Genomic DNA, 17,644 nt, shown 5'->3' with positions numbered 1-17,644 from the left:
TGAATGTTGTTGAAGTCTATTGAACGTTGTGGAAAATAAGCTGGAGGAGACACAGGCAGTGAGAGGATCTAGTAGAATGGAAAGAGGGCCGAAGGGCCAACAGGACAACAAACATTCGAAGGGGAGAAGTAGCTAGCAGAGAACATAAGCTTGAATAGGAAGTTGTTCTTTTTGTAGAGCTTAGGGCAGTTAACAGTAGACTGACTAAAGTTCTGTGAATACATTATCAAAGGGCATGAAGGCTATTGGAGACTATGTGTGGGTAGTGTGCATAGTTGTGAAGACTACTTCATAAGAAAACTGGTTGTCATTAATGTTGTAGCCTGGAGACTACAGTGAAGCTATAAACATACATAACTCAACAGAGAAGAGTTTTTAGAGTAGAACATTACTATCAAATAAACCTTGACAAGATTGGGTTAGAACCCTTGAGGCTGGTGCCTTAGAAGTAAGTAGGATTAGAGTCCTTGGGGTTGGTGCCTCAGAAGCAAGAAGGATAGAAGTCATTGGGGCTAGTGCCTCAGAAGTAAGGAGGATTGTAGTCCTTGGTTTTGATGCCTCAGAAGTAGAAAGGATTGAAGTCCTTGGGATTTGGTGCTTCTAAGTCCAAGATTGGTGTCTTGGCGAAACAGAGTTTGCGCTCTGGAGGTTGGAGCCTCACCAAAGTTCGAGTTGGAGCTTGGCAGCTAATTGCAACCACTTATATATTGTATCTATTTTACTGCATAGATTATATTAATAAAAGCGTTTATTATTGTTGTTCCTATTGTGCTCTGAATATAAATTGTTTAACGGGTAAAAAAAGAAATACTGATTCACCCCCCCTCTCAGTATTTCCAGCAATTTTGTTATAAATAAAAGGGTTTTCCATTCATTATTCACTTTTGATTATTTTCATTGTTGCACTCACTTTTGTAACTCAGATCATTTTCATTGTCGCACACCATAATTTTGTTGGGTTTACACATTATAGAGGAGAGAGACTCTACACAAGTTGAATTCGTTTGAGGATAGCCAAGAACCCATCCCATGGAGGGGGACTAGTAACATTTATCTATTCTCTTCACAAGTGTTATAATAAAAATTATTCTTTGAATATCTGGTTTCCATTAGATGATTGGAGTTCTTACTCTTTCTTTTTGTTGTTTGACTATGATTGTGGAATAGGTCTAGACTTTGGCAAGCTTTTCTTCCATTAGTTGCTACAGGTCTACAATTTAGCAGCCATTTCTATTGTTGAAATTATTTGTCATCCACAATCTTAAGTGGGTTCTTTTCGTACAACATTGAGAAGAAGACACTACAACATGGAGGTTGTGGCTCCTTCACCAAGTAAATAAATGTTCTTATGGCAATTTATATTTCACCAAGGGTTGTGAAGTAACATATTGTAAAACCAATAATTGTTTGTTTTCACACACTCATCAAAATTCTCTCTATGATTTCTCCTCTTGACCTCACATCCTCGACTAAACTAAAGAATTCTTCACATGTATAGTAAAAGATACATTTCAAGAGAATAATTTATGAGAAAGTAAAAGTATTAAGACATATTGTGGGTGATTGTATAGAATAAATGATATTTTGAACTTGCCGATTTTGCAGAGTGTAAGTAATAGTTGCGGAATAAATGTTTGACCATAATTTTTCACCAACACTTCATTAAGTGCTTTCATTATCTTATGTGTGGTGGAATGGTCTGATGTGTACTACTCAAAACTTCATTTAACCCGTGTCCTTCATCTTGCAAAGAAAATCCACAACCTGCAAACAAAGTCTACTTGCTTGATTTACTTGTGTACCACAAGTATGCCTGTTGTCAATTTATTTAACTTGGTGGTTGAGATTAATTTTCTGACAACGTTTCCCACACTCTGTCTGCTCCACACATAGGTCATCTCACCAATCGACAACTACACCAAACAATCTCTGTATGATCTTCTCCGGAGCATGCAGCAATTCATAAGTCAGCTCAGCAATTGATAGCCGCACCAATAACTCACTATTCTCTCTTTTCTAGAGCATGCAACATACAAAAGGCAAATCTACTCTCTCACAGTCAAAGCATTCAACAGGTCCCAGCTTTTCGGCAACACTAGTGTGTGAATTAACCTCAATATCCAATATCTAACTCGAGCTCAATATCCACCTGAGGCCCCTCTGTTTCATCGCCTATGTCACATACAAATGACTCTCCACAGCATGTTCCTCAACACATTCTCCAAGCAGCCTTGTCTACCATCAAAACACATAGAAACGACTCTCTCATGTGGAAATAAATTCTAGGAAAGAAACCACTCTTGATCACCCACTAGAGACACTCGATTTTCTAGGGAATCCTAAGGCATTAATAGTCTCCATGCACTCAATCTATGATAGGCCAGTTTCACTGTAACAAAATCCCTGGACGCACACAAGAGTGACCAATCATAGCAATCACCCCCTCGACTTGATATACTTTTACTTTAATCACCACCAGCATAACATTTCCTTATGTCGTCACTATGAACAAATTACTTTCAACATTACAATAAACGAGCTCAAACAGCCACTACGGATTCTTGATCATCGAGGGACTCTCCAAGAATAAAATCCCCATAGCACTGTCACAAATCTATTCCACAATTTCGCAGCACGAGGCTACTCTTAGCATGGCCCAATCTATGGTTCAAAACAAGATTAATCCTTACCTCAAAGCTTTGATGCTGTGAAACAGAGTATAGAGGTTGCAGGAGTGGCTCACTGACACTGGCTATTGAGTGTAGAAAGGATGTAGGAGTGGCTCACTCATGCTGGCTGTCAAAATAGAACAATGGATCTCCTCAGCCTATGCTCAAACAAAACTTCATCAACAGATCTGCTCAGTTGCAATTCTATTTTCACAACATTGTCTTGGGGATATGCACTCGCTCACACTTAAGCCTTCACACTTTATCTACTAGAAAATAGGTCATGAAAATGCCACCTTATGGGAACTTGATGAAATGCTAGAACACACACATCTAAGGATAAGATTCCACACACTTAGAAGGCTCTCAGATATGGAATGGTCTCGGCTCTCTCATAGTAATCAATAATGACTACTAACACAACATCAGCTCTAGTTCATATTTTACTTGCATTCACCAAGACTTCAGTTCACCAAGACTCAACTCATTCACCGGGTCCAGATTGCAAATAGGTGTTGGATCTTCAACGACGCCAACAGATCTCCACACTTGCTAAACAAAGGTTGAACACAGGAAACGGTGAGGCAACACTCACACAGAGTTTCACCTACTCTAATACCATGTGTCAGATTTGTAGGAGTGGAGGATAGAAGTATTCCCTCAACACTTTATTTGCGGACATCAAATCATAACTAGAAAGATGCTTAAAACACAAAAAATTGACACACAGTAGAAAAGAGTAAAAGTGAGTAAAAATTTGTAGAAACAAAATAAATATTTGGAAAATAATGCTTAATGCATGAAATACATTCACATGGAGGGTGCGGCTCCTTCACCAAGTAAACAAAAGTTCTTATGGTGGTTTACACTTCACAAAGGGTTGTGGAGTAACATACTATAAAACTGAGTAACTGTTTTTTTTCACACACACACGAAAATTTGCTCCATGATTTTCTCCTCTTGACGTCACACCATCGACTAAACTAAAGACTTATTCACATGTATATTCAAAAATACATTTTAACAAAAATAATTTATGTTAAATTCAAAGTATTAAGACATAGTATGAGAAGTTGTACAAAATAGATGATTTTTTGAACTTGCAGATGTTGCGGAGTGTAAGTAATAGTTTCGGAATGAATGTTTGAACATACCATTCCACCAACCCTTCATTAAGTTATTTAATTATATGATGTGTTGAGGAATGGTATGATGTGTACTCTTGCTCAGAAATTCATGTAACCCGTGTCTTTCAGGCTGCAAATAAAATTTGCAACCTACAAACAAAGTCTACTTGCTTGATCTACTTGTGCACGACAAGTATGGTTGTTGTCAGTATATTTAACATGGTGTTTGAGATAAATTTTCCAATGCTCCCTGCTAATCACAAATTTTGCCATTGAGGATTCCGAAATAGTCTCTCAGATAAACCAAATTTTCCCGTGCCAATGCATTTGAGAAAATGTCATGAAATTGTTCCCGTGATGTGGAGTGTTGTAACACAATTTCACCATTGTTAATCAAGTCTCTAATAAAATGATATTTAGCATCAATATCCTTGGTCCTCTTGTGAAAAACATAATTATTTGATAATGCAATTGTAGAATTATTGTCGTAGAAAATAGTTTTTGTTCCCTCTTGGTCGTGGCATAAATCCCTCAACATTCTTTTCATCCATAGTGCTTGACATCTTGTCGTTGTTTTGGAGACATATTCAAGTTCTTCTATTGACAATGATACTATTCGTTGCTTCTTGGAGGCTGATGAAATGGAACCTGAACTCAAATGAAAAACATATCCTCACATTCTCTTTCTATCATCGACATTTCATGCCTAGCCACTGTCAGTGTAACCAGCCATCCAAGAATCATTTATTTTGGTGTACAAAATACCATAATGTTTTGTCCCATTGACATACGTTATAATCCTTTTAGCTACTTTCCAATGTGTCTCCTTGGATGTCTCAATGAACCTTAACACCAAACTCATTAGATACATTATATTAGGCCTAGTTGTTGTCAAATACATCAAACTTCCCACCATACTTTTGTATAATGTCAGATTGACATTGTTTTTGCAATATTCTTTGTTCAACCTCAACCCCATGTCAGTTGGAGTTGGTGCGAGCTTGTTCTTATGCATATTAAACATCTCCAAAATGTCTACTACATATTTTACTTGATAGATAAAAATACCATTTTCTATTTTATTCACTTATGTTCCCAAGAAATACCTTAACAGCCCCAAGTTAGTTATTTCACACTCACTTTCCACAACATCCTTGAAATCAAAGATGAGGAAATCATAATTTCTTGTAAAAAACAAATCATCTACATATAGGACAACAATAAGAAGCATACGATCACTCTCTTTGGTGTAGAGAGTAGGCTCACCATCACATTTTTCGAAGAAATTGTCCAATAAGTAAGCACCTATCATGATATACCATGCATGTGATGCTTGCTTCAGCCCATAAAGAGATTTTCTCAACCTATATAGATTGTCTTGGCTTTTTACCTCATAACCTGGTGGTTGCACAACATATACTTTCTCTTTGAGCAGCCCATTCAAGGATGTTGATTTTACATCCATTTGATACACTTTCCGTTTATGTTGCATGAAAATCGACACCAGTATACGCATTGTCTCCATTTATGTTGCATGAAAATCGACACCAGTATATGCATTGTCTCCATTCTTAATACCTTCCATGTTGTTGCTTGTATCCTTTGAAAACTAGCATTGTTTTATCCCTTACAATCATTCCTTCATCATTGTTCTTGGTCTTATAGACCCACTTCACTCCAATGACATATTTTCCTTGCAGAAGGTCCATTAACTCCCATGTATCATTATTTTCTATCGCTTCTATTTCTTCATCTATTCTCACAAGCCATTGTCTTCTCTTAATGCATCCTCAAAATGGATTGGTTCATCTACACGACAAAACAATGCAAATAAGGAATTTAGACCAACGCTACTATCAAGTTCATCTTTCTCATAAATTTCACTTAAATTTATGAATCTTTGTCCTCTTATACTTGTGGAAGATGGGCTTGACATATCATTTGATGTTGTACTTGAAGTAGATGACATTGTGGGTCTTTATGGTGTGCTCGGAGAGGCACTTTCTTGATTGTGCGATGCTTTCCTATTATGTGTTGAAAATGCACTTTTTGGTTGCTTTTTTGAGCTTGAACAGGAGTAGGAGTCGCCATTGATGAATTACTTGTTGATGTTAATTCGTATTTGTCTTCTTGTGGTATACATGTTGTCACATTGGTTGACATCTCTAAACTTCCAACCCATGCTTCCTCTTCTATGAATTGCACATCTCTATTGATTATGACCTTCTTGGTTGACGGATTGTAGGGCTTGTATGCCTTGGATTCATCACTATATCCAAAAAATAGGCAGTTCTCCCCCTTCTTGTCCATCTTCTTCCTCAACTCATTCGGGACATGTGCATACGCCACACATCCAAACACTCATGTGAGTGAAAATATGCTTTCTTCCACTCCATGCCCCTTTAGGGACCACATTCTTGACCCCTTTGGTTGGATACCTATTAATGATATATGTTGCACAAGACATTCAACCCAATAATAATTTTTCAAATGATTTTCCTTCAACATACATTTTTTCATTTTCATAATAGTCCTATTCTTCCTTTCTGCGACACCATTTTGCTGAGGTGTATGCCTTGTCATAAATTTCTTGTCAATTCCATTCTCCCTACAAAATTGAAATAAATCATTTGATATGTATTCGCCACCTTTTCCAGTCCTCAAGACTTTTATGTAGTGTCCACTTTGCTTCTCAACTAGATCTTTGTACTGAAGGAAGCGCTCGAACACTTCACTTTTGTTTTTTAGGAAGTAGACCCATGTCTTCCTTCTATAATCATTTATGAAAGTCAAGAAATAATACTTACCCCCAATTGATGGTGTCTGCATTGGTTCACATAACTATAAATGGAAAATCTCAAAGGGTTCTTTTGCCCTTATTGAATTTCCTGCTGGAAATGTCTTTGTATGTTGTTTTCCCAAGATGCACCCTTCACATATTATGTGTGGTTTTTCTACGAGTCACAATCCTCTCACCATGCATCTCCTATGTAGGAAATTCAAAACTCCAAAGTTGAGATGACCAAATCTCAAATGTCATAACCAATTTTCATATTTAACCTCTACCTGAAAGTTTACTTGTGTGATAGTTGCAACTTTTCTTTCCTCCTTTTGTGAATTTATTGGTAGTTGTGCTTGAGCACTTTCTTCCTTCGTTTCTGATTTTATGTTTAAGGGAAACATTATATTGCTCATCATCTAAACTTTTGAAATTAGTTGTCTACTTGGAGACTTATCCAAAAGTGTGCACTCATCATTTAAAAAATAGACATTGTAGCCTTTTTGCATGAGTTGTCCAATGCTTATGATGTTATCCTTCAAACCAAGGACAAAATAAGCATCTGAAATATACTTATTCTCCCCCTTCCTCGTTAGAACATTGGTTCTTCCTTTTCCCATCACAAAGACTTTGTTGTCAGTTTGTAATGTCACTTCAGATTTAACACTTTCACCTAGATTGGAAAAAATTTCTTTGTTCCATGTCATGTGGTTGTTGCACACTCGATCTAGAAACCATATATCACTTTGATTTTCTTGTGTTACATTACAAGCTAAAAGCGTGCTATCTTTTTTCTTTTTTTCCTTTTTAAAATTTTCACTTGGTCTGTTAGTTATGTCATGTTGCTTCTTTCTACATTCATTTGCATAATGACCATACTTCTTACAATAATGACATTGAACGTGAGATTTGTCATTCCTCTGACCTTGTTCTTGATTTTTTCTTGGGCTTTGAATTTAATTTTGATTGTTTCCCCTTCCACTTGAGTTTGAAGGGTTGCCTCTTCCATGTATATGTGGGCTTCTCCCTCTTCATATAGCATTTGATCTTCCTCTACATCTACCCTGACCAAATGAAACTTGTGTCTTGAAGGCATGCTCCATTGAGGAGTTTGTTGCTCTATTAAGTCTATGTTCATGAGAAATCAATAATGCATGAAGCTCATCGAGTGAAAATTGTGAGAGGTCCTTTGTCTCTTCTATGGCCACAACAACGACATCAAACCTTACTGGCCGACTACTCAAAACTTTCTCAATTATTCTCCTTTCCTCAAATGTCTCGCCATGAGACTTTATTTGAGTAACTAGTACAATTACATGTATAAAATATGATTCTACATCCTCAGACTCTTTCATACAAATTGTCTTGAAATCTCTCCTTAGCATTTATGGCTTTGTTGTCTTCACTTTTTCCATGCCTTGGTAGGCTCTCTAAAATGGTGTCCCACGGTTGCTTCGATTCTCTTGATGCTGCAATCCTTGGGAAAATACTTTAACGAACTACTTGAAAGATGTAAAAGATGTATTTTTCATCCTTCTTCCTATTGTCCCTCAACAAATTCATTTTTGCTTGTGTTAAAGCATTATATCTTGTTGCGTCTCCTAGTTCTTGAAAACCATTCTCTACCAAATCCCAAATATCTTGGGAAGAAAATAGAGCCTTCATTGTAATAGCCCAATAATCATAATTTTTCCCATTAAACTGAGGTATCTGAGGATTAAGCTTTTGCTTCATGCTGCCATTTCTGACTGTAAAAAAAAAAACTCTCCCCGCTAGTAAATACGCTTCAAAAAGATGTGCGTTCAAAATAATTTTTAACTCCCACTAATTTTTTTTTTTTAAAGTGTGGATAGGAGATGAGTCTTTCTCTCAACAGTTGAGATCAAATCACAATGAGATAGGAGCTTAAAACACAAAAAAATTGATGCACTCTAGAAAGACTAAAATACAGGAAAAATTTGGAGCAACAAAATAAAATTTTGGATTATAATTCTTAACCCATGAAATACATTGACATGCAGGTTGAAGCTAAAGTTCTTACGACTATTTACACTTCACCAAGGGTTATGGAGTAACATACCATAAAACCAGTGATTGTTTGTTTTCACGCACCCACCAAAATTTGTTCTACGATTTTCTCTTCTTGATCTCACACCCTCGACTAATTCTTATTCACATGTATATTAAAAATACATTTCAACATGATAATTTATGAGAAAGTCAAAATATTAAAACATATTAGGGGTGATTGTACTTAATAAGTGATTTTCTGAACTTGCAAATGTTAAAAGAGTGTAAATAATAATTGCGGAATAAATGTGTGAACATAACTTTTCCCAGCTCTTCATTAATTGCTTTAATTATCGTATGTGTTCCAAAAAGGTCTGATATGTACTCTTATTCTAAACTTCATTTAACCCAGGTCCTTCATCCTGCAAACAAAATCCGCAATCTTCAAACAAATTCCAAAGTCTAGTTGCTTGATTTACTTGTGTACCACAAGTATACATGTTGTCATTTTATTAACGCGTGTACATGTTGTCATTTTATTAACACGGTGGTTGAGATTAGTTTTCCAACATTGGTACCAACACTCAGTCTACTCCGCGCACAGGTCGGCTCACCAATCGGTAGCCGCACCAATGACTCAGTGTAGGCTCTTCTCCATAGCATGGAGCAACACACATGTCGGCTCAACAATCGATAGCCACACCAATCACTCACTATTTGCTCTTCTCGAGAGCACGTAACTTACAACAAACGAGTCGGCAAAGTTGGCCTACGCATAAGTTCCAACACCAAATACCATCCTCACAATAGTGGCAACATCGATGCCCTCACAGTGATGTCAACAACACAAATAGGAGACTTGCTCTTATACCATTTTAAAATTGAATAATGCACACTGAATTATAGTGATCAAATAATATTAAGTATATACATGAAGTGTTGTTTTGAGATAATAAAATTGTCTTGGTCACATAATATCTCAACCACACACCAATCTAGGAATTGACTAGATCTAAACAACTCCTAGAGAATAGGAATAAAGTCTTTTACATCAAAATGATCGCAAATGAGACAAGTAGTAATTATATTTTCAAGAAAACATCTACCAAGGGAATATTGGGGAAAATGAGTTACTTGTGTTTTTTATATTCTTAACATAAGACTGATTAAAGAAAGATGGAGTTCCTTAAAAAGCTTGGAGTGGTAACAATTTTTTGGTGTGTTTATTATGTACATTTGCATAAATAGTTGAGAAATAAGTTAGATGACAGAAGTGAGAAGTGTATCTTTATTTGATATAGTAAAAGTCTAATACATATTGACTCTATAATTCCATCCAAGAAGTATATCTTTAGTAAGGATGTTTAATACTAGAAAGAAAAAGCTTTGATTGGAAACATAGATAAATCTATTGCAGAGGAAAATGCATTATCTCATATAACTTATGAGAAGATGAGAAAGAAATACAAAGTGGACAGCCAATTCTATATACACTCGATGTAAACTCTCTAGCTAGGTAATTTCAGGCAATTTCAGGCCATTACAGTTCATAACACCACGATGAGCACGATGAACCATTAGGTGGACAACAAATAACATGCTCCAATGCAAGTAATGAATCTAACATTAATTACATTAAACAATTTGTGTGAATGGCAATTTATGAAATTCAATTTCTTTCAACAGATAACAAATAAAAATGGTTTTCTTATTCTTTTGAATGGTTGTGATTGATGTAATTAGATATTGGTAGAGAGAACTTACACTAAGTATGGAATACAAAATATTCACTAATTTACACAATATTATTCAAAATAATCTATAAAAATATAAAATTAAAGACTAATGTTTAAATGATTTAATATTTTTAATATTATGGAAAAAAATAAAAATAAAATAAAATAAAATGTTAGTTATAAAAGAAATTTAAAATTTATGAGTTGAGAAATTACTTGATATTGATCTTCCGATATAAGGCCCATTCCATGAGCAAAAGGTACACGCGCATTGTCATCAAATCTTGATTCTTGAGTGACCCCATTTCCTATTGCATAACCCTGAAAACTCAGCATCCAGTAAAAGACAAATTAGCCTAATTTTTATAGAACATATATAGACTAAAAGATTGTCAGCAATTTCAATGCTAAATAATCCAAACCAATTTACCTTAAAATTCAAAACAGGTTTTATCCCGGCTTGAATTCCTGTAAATTAACATAATCGTAGAAGGCCCAAAAAGTGAGTGAATGTTTCATCTATTATAAACCTGTATCTAATGTCTTTTGAAACAAAATCATATTTCCGTACCCTTATCCACTTCTGACGCAAGAGTTGGAACATAGACTCCTGCATATGATTCTCCCGTAATGTAGAACTGATTTGAAATGAACTCTTGATATTCTTGAAACCACTGCTTGAACATAAACGAAATGAGCTTTCTTTCCAGAGTAGAACCAGCAATAAGATATCTACATTTGTACAAAACTACATGGTGTCTGCAGAATTACGAAATATACTTCAATAAAAAGACTCGAATACCGGTGAATCTGAAAATAGTAATATAACTGATTTTCAAGGAAAAGATGAAGACCTTCAAAAGAAAATGATGCGTATCTGAAGCTGTCTGTACATCGCCAGTAATATAATCACTCGCGTTTTCAGAATATGAATAACCAGCTCCACATGGCGAATCCAGATAGATAATATTTGACACCTGGGATTATAAAAGAATGATGTAATCGTTAGAATTTGATTTGTAATTCGATTGACCAGAAAATTTAGCCATTTCCTTGATCTCGTTGAATCCTTCTTAGCATTCAAAGAGTGGTTTAGGTCAATATTTGTGGAGGTTTTACACTAAAACTTGTAGGTGTTAGTAAACTTTCTAAATCAATAACTAGGATCTCGAGGGTGGAAATCACTGATTCCATAGAGTTGAAGAGGTGATTCTTCCAACACCCCTGGGCCCTCTCAAAAATAACTCGAGTGAATTGAACCTGGTTCCAAGCTCTGATCCAGGCTCTGATACAATGTAGTACGGTGATTCTTCCAACACCCCCCAAACACAACTCAGGGGAATTGAACCTGGGTCCAGGCTCTGATACCATGTGGAGGTTTGCCATTACACCAAAATCCACAGGTGTTGGTAAACTTTCCAAACCAGTAACTAGGATCCCTAAAGTGGAAAATGTATGGTACTTCTTCCAACAATATTCTCTTCTTTGATTATTAAACTTTGTGTTTTTACAAGTTTTTTTTTTTAAAGCTGACCTGCTGGAGTTGAGCCATAAACTTCTTGGGACTCAACTCTTCATTATCAAAGCTATCCCCGACCGAGGTAACCTCATGGGACTTAACTCGACCCGTAGACATCGATCAATTTTTTTTAAATGAATGAATCAACTAGAAAATAAAAGTCACTAGAAAAAAAAGCTGTACAGATAATAATTTCATCCATATAAAAACATCACTGAAAATACCTTTGACCAAGAGTATCGATTCAGTTTTAGTCTGGGCAAACTTCCATTCGCTCCGGCTTCAAAGTTAAAAGGACCTGCACGTGCAGGATATTACTGTTAATGAGGCATTCTGAATCATTTGGGTGATCTATGAACCATTTGGGTGGGAAAAGGTAAAAATGTATAAGCATGTAGTTATCATATGATATTTCTTATCTTTATGTTAGTGGCGTGTTCCTGTAAGGAGATAAACAATCATTTTCCTTGAAAGTGATACAAATTCTACTTTCTAGTTATTTTAAATAATTTTAATTTTTTATTTCCATATAATTTATTTGAATTTATATAGTTTACATCCACGGTAATAATCCGAATAAATCCTTAGATCTACCCGTAGGTTTATCTAGTGAGTAGGAAATTTAACCCCTTAACTTAAATAGTTTACCTATCTAGAGTTATAAACAAATCGTCAATTTAGAAAGTTGAACCTTAACTAACCATGTTCGTATATGAAACCACCAAAACTCGAGAATTGAATCTTAACTAACCATGTTCATATATGAAGCCATCAAAACTTGAGGCACGAGGACCGCCGTTCAGCCAAAGAACAACAGGATCTGTCGTTGCATTTCTTTCTGATGTGACAAAATAGTAATAGAGGTACTTTCCACTAGTCTCATCTATCTTTATATATCTACACAGAACAAATATAAATAAATCAATAACATCATTGTAAACACACTACAATAATTGTACAGAAATTTCGTGGTCACGGTTGAGAACATGTTCACAGGCAAATCCGTCAGGGAATTTTAACTTCAATGGACTTCAAACTAGCTGAGAATCAAAATAAATATAGATGAAGATTATCCCTACCCTGCATAATGATCTGAAGGAAGGCTACCGTTGTAGCCAGGGACAGATGTGATTCGTGCATTTGGAGGGGCTGCTTCTGTGTAGGTTGTATAGGACTGCAGAGCCACCAATAGAAGAAGGTAGCATGTCCACATAATTTTTCCAAAATCCATTGTGAAAACGCCTTCAATATTTTCTCGTAATACGGAAAGCCTGCTACCATATAGGAAATTTAGCCTTTATCCAATCAAACTCGAGCTCTTATCAATTGCTTAAAGAATACTTAAGTTTAGACAAAGTTACCTGCAAACAAAAGATTTAATGCCATAACAAAATGCTTTGTTCCAATCATAGAAATTTAACATGAAATACGAAAACTCAACGACTTTAGGAAATTCAATATTTTATCACAAGAGAGTATCAATTTAAGCTTCAAATAAGTATTTCCGGGCTCCAAAGACTGAATTTATTTCTAATCATTGCGTCCGGGTAAAATTGAGAATGAACTTATTCACAAGGACGGTATTTATCTTACTGAATTTTAGGTCAAAAGAATGAGCTTATGTCTGATCTCAGCTATCCTAAGTTTCGCTGACATGCGAACTCGACTCTAAAATTTTTCTCAGAGTGCCCGTAAAGACTTCGATTCTTCAAAGCCGTGAAGAAGCGATGATAATAGACATGAAACCTCTTGATTTGCAGTACTCTAACTGTTAAAGGACTGTTGGGCTTATAGTGAAAGCTTACCTCTGAATTAATAAGACTTTCGTGGGAGGTCTGCTGAATCTTGAACTTCCAATATAATAGATTTTTCAAAGGAGTCAGTTTAATTGGTACTAGTAGTTTTGTATTTTTACTTAGGAATCAGGTAGAGATAATTTTTCATAAGATTATGAATTTAAGTTGTTTATGGAGTGACTGGCAAAACCCTAGTTACCAAGTTCCCCAATGTTAGCTAGAAAAATTAGAAAATACCACAAGTTCCAAAGTAGCATTCGCTATAAATATAGAAAATACGCCCATACTGTTCGGTTCATTGATACTAGCTTTAAAATTTTATATTTAAAAAAGAATATATTTATTAAAATTTATTATTTTATTTCATTGTAAAGTAATAGTAAACTGTAAATTATAGTAAATGGTAAATTATATATTAAAAAATCCAATCATACTAATTTTAAAATTTTATATTTAAAACAACATATATATTAAAATTTATTATTTTATTTCATTATAAAGTTATAGTAAACTGTAAATTATATATTAAAAAGTCAATGATACTAATTTTAAAATTTAATATTTAAAAAATAAAAAATTATATTTAAAAAAGAATATATATATATATTAAAATTTATTATTTTATTTTATTGTAAAGTAATAGTAAACTGCAAATTACATATTAAAAAATTCAATGATATTAATTTTAAAATTTTATATTTAAAAAGGAATATATATATATATATATATATATATATATATATATATATATATATATATATATTAAAATTTATTATTTTATTTCATTGTAAAGTAATAGTAAACTGTAAATTATATATTAAAAAAGTCAATGATACTAATTTTAGAATTTAATATTAAAAAAATAAAAAATTATATTTAAAAAAGAATATAGATATTAAAATTTATTATTTTATTTCCTTGTAAAGTAATAGTAAACTGTAAATTATATATTAAAAAAGTCAATGATACTAATTTTAAAATTTAATATTTAAAAAATAAAAAATTATATTTAAAAAAGAATATATATATTAAAATTTATTATTTTATTTGATTGTAAAGTAATAGTAAACTGTAAATTATATATTAAAAAATTCAATGATACTAACTTTAAAATTTTATATTTTAAAAAGAATATATATATATTAAAATTTATTATTTTACTTTAAAATTTTATATTTTAAAAAGAATATATATATTAAAATTTATTATTTTATTCGATTGTAAAGTAATAGTAAACTGTAAATTATATATTAAAAAATTTAATGATACTAATTTTAAAATTTAATGTTTAAAAAATAAAAAATTATATTAAAATTTATTATTTTATTTTATTATAAGGTAATTGTAAAAGTAATAGTAAATTGTAAATTATATATTAAAAAAATTATAACGGTAATAGAATTTGGTAGGAATATTTATTAATATAAAATTTAATATTTAAAAAATTAAAAAACATATATATTTATATTAAAAAAAATTCATGCCTGATTTAAATTTGTAAAGATTTTTATTAATAAAAAATTTAATATTTACAAAATTAAAAGGCCAAAATCTTTATATTACAAATATAGTAAATAGTAAATTAAAGATTAACAAAATTGCCATTATAAGAAATAGGAAAATTTGATATTAAAATATGGTAGAAATGAGTAAGTTTCTAGTTGCTAAATATTTTATTTATAAATATATCAGATAAATAGAAAAAGATAATCCTTAAAGAAAAACAAATCCTTGAAAGCTTGTTTTTAATGGGATCCACTCAAAAGGCTAAATCTCCCAAAAGAGATTTAGGTTTTCATTATTAATTAATAAGATCCCACTCAAAAAGTCAAATCTCCAAAAAGAGATTTAGGTTTTTATTATTAATTAATAATGAAGTTATGTGTTATGCTTAAAAATTATACTAACATTTATAATTTTCAATTGTTACTTTTTTCTAAAAATATATGTTTTGTGGTTTTTTTCAATAGAATTATATAATGTTTGATAAATGTATGATATTTTTAATTGTTTTAATTTATAAATAATAAGTTTAAGAATATAGAAAAAATATATTTTTTTAATTGTTTTATTCTATAAATAATTTATTTTAAAATATAAGAAAAAAATAAAAATAATTATTTATACATTTTTTTATCTAAATATACTATACTCAAAGTGGTATATTCACAATCTATATCTACTTCCCTTCATACAAGACAACAAATAAAAATAAAGCCCAATATTTATTATTGGAGTGAGTCAATAGTTCCCCTAAATGACAAAAATAAACAAATGCAAACTTCCAAGGGAAGTAAACATCATTTTGAGTTGAATTTTTGAGGTATGACAACATGTAACATGTTATTAAGAAAATGATAAATTAATGTATTTGTGGATTTTTTTATATTTTTATTTGAACTAAAAATATGAATAAATAGATTTTTAAATAGATTATAAATATTGATATCATTAGTATAAGAAATTTAATAGTTGTATTTTAAGTTGTATTTTAAGTTATAGGATTTGGTGATTAAAATTGATTAAATTCGAAGTATGTTGCTTCTATGGAATCTATTTCATAACGTTCACAAATCTCAAAATAAAAGTTAGTAAGCCAAACACAAACCTAAATAATTCATTTGAAATTTTCTATGAAATAAGGAACAATTCAAAGAGGTTCGCAATAAAAAAAACAATAAAATCCTTAAATTTAAAACTTGTTCACTTTAAAAAAATAAATTACACTTTTGTTGCACTAATGGAATGTTGCCTCTGAATGCCAAACTTGACAATAAGGGAGAGATCAATATGCATAAAGCAAGCTTTGGAAACGTGTCCATAGCAGTGTGTTATAGCCTCCACAACAATCCGAAATTTTTTACCATTCCAAAATTTTGGAGAACCTCCCATGGTGGACTCGCGTCCTTTCTCTATGGCATCCAATGACATTTCATGCTCTCTTGGATCACCGGGTTCTTCTAGGACTTGAGGAAATTTTAACTTTCACAGCCAAATCATAAGTTTTCTTATAGGTCGCTAGTCGTGCTAAGAGACCTTAGGTTAAGCTTTTTTCTTGAAATTTATGACTTATCCCTCCTCTAAATCGCATGAAACCGTCACTCTAAACATTAAGTTACCTTCGGGTGGCATGGTCACATGATCACACTGAAGGAAATCAACAATCTTGAGACCCCTTCTAGTTTGTGACTTGTGATTTCGATTTAGGCATGAATTGTAGCCCAACACACTCTCTCCTTGCAAGCTTACCTTTGAGCTAGTCGCACACAAACTAGCCCCCTTTGTATCCCCGTCTATGACCTCATATAAGTAGGCCACATGCGACCTTTCTTCTTGTGCAACCTCTATTAGAAATCACCACTTGGTCCTTGTCACATGCGACCCACTACACAAGCACCCTCCTCATGAAACCGCTCTCCTTACACATGCACATTTCTTTTACAAATGCACCTCCTCTATCCATCATTTCGTATGAACTATGCACTTTGGTACACAGACCCTTTACTCCCACCAACTAAGAAACTTGTGACCATGAGGTACTCATCTCTTCGTTTCCCTTGCCATTCTTGTTTCCACTAAATTTTCCACTTCTTTCACTTCTCCCCAACCCGACCCTACACACTCCCTCTTGGTATTCTAGTTCATGTGGGAGGGAAAATAAAACCCCCTAGCCATCTCACCTTACTCCCAATTACATCACTTTACTAGTCCTCCCACTACACAACTCTGCATTCTAAAATCCCATCTTTGCATGCTCGCGTTGGCTTTATGGCCCTCTGACACTCCTTCACTCGATTTCCATTCCACTAGTATAGAATGGATAATTAGTTATGAAAAAATGACTAAAATTTGCATATAAACAACGATTTTTCAGTCGGTGACCAGTACTAGCTAATTGTAGTAGCTAATTTACAGTATCTTATAATGTGACCAACTTTTAGCCATTTTTAGCTTAGTCATTAATTGGTTGTCTCAATTTTATCATCTAGTAGTATATTTAATCATTAA

At 33.1% G+C, this 17,644-nt stretch overlaps 2 protein-coding genes across 2 annotated transcripts in view; both read right to left on the bottom strand.

Moving 5' to 3' along the window:
- Positions 1-13,071, bottom strand: part of LOC149172611 (serine carboxypeptidase 1-like) — an 80,447-nt gene extending 67,376 nt beyond the window's left edge. Inside the window, exons 1-7 of the mRNA XM_089426395.1 lie at positions 12,920-13,071; positions 12,592-12,737; positions 12,065-12,138; positions 11,176-11,298; positions 10,893-10,995; positions 10,752-10,789; positions 10,538-10,642 (exon numbers count right to left, since the gene is read on the bottom strand). Coding sequence (XP_089282521.1) covers positions 10,538-10,642; positions 10,752-10,789; positions 10,893-10,995; positions 11,176-11,298; positions 12,065-12,138; positions 12,592-12,737; positions 12,920-13,071 — 741 coding nt within the window. The remainder of the gene's footprint in view (positions 1-10,537; positions 10,643-10,751; positions 10,790-10,892; positions 10,996-11,175; positions 11,299-12,064; positions 12,139-12,591; positions 12,738-12,919) is intronic.
- A 91-nt stretch (positions 13,072-13,162) lies between these two features.
- The window catches only part of LOC149172610 (serine carboxypeptidase-like 20), a 60,428-nt gene continuing 55,946 nt past the window's right edge, over positions 13,163-17,644 (bottom strand). The window contains exon 8 of the mRNA XM_089426394.1: positions 13,163-13,201. Within this exon, the coding sequence (XP_089282520.1) occupies positions 13,163-13,201 (39 nt within the window). The remainder of the gene's footprint in view (positions 13,202-17,644) is intronic.

Source organism: Pinus tabuliformis, chromosome 4_2, assembly GCF_031772625.1.
Source record: "Pinus tabuliformis cultivar Carrire ecotype Pingquan chromosome 4_2, CPIR1, whole genome shotgun sequence".
Lineage (NCBI taxonomy): Eukaryota > Viridiplantae > Streptophyta > Pinopsida > Pinales > Pinaceae > Pinus > Pinus tabuliformis.
The sequence above is the reverse complement of the archived record's forward strand: the minus strand, read 5'-3'. Positions and strand labels throughout refer to the sequence as shown.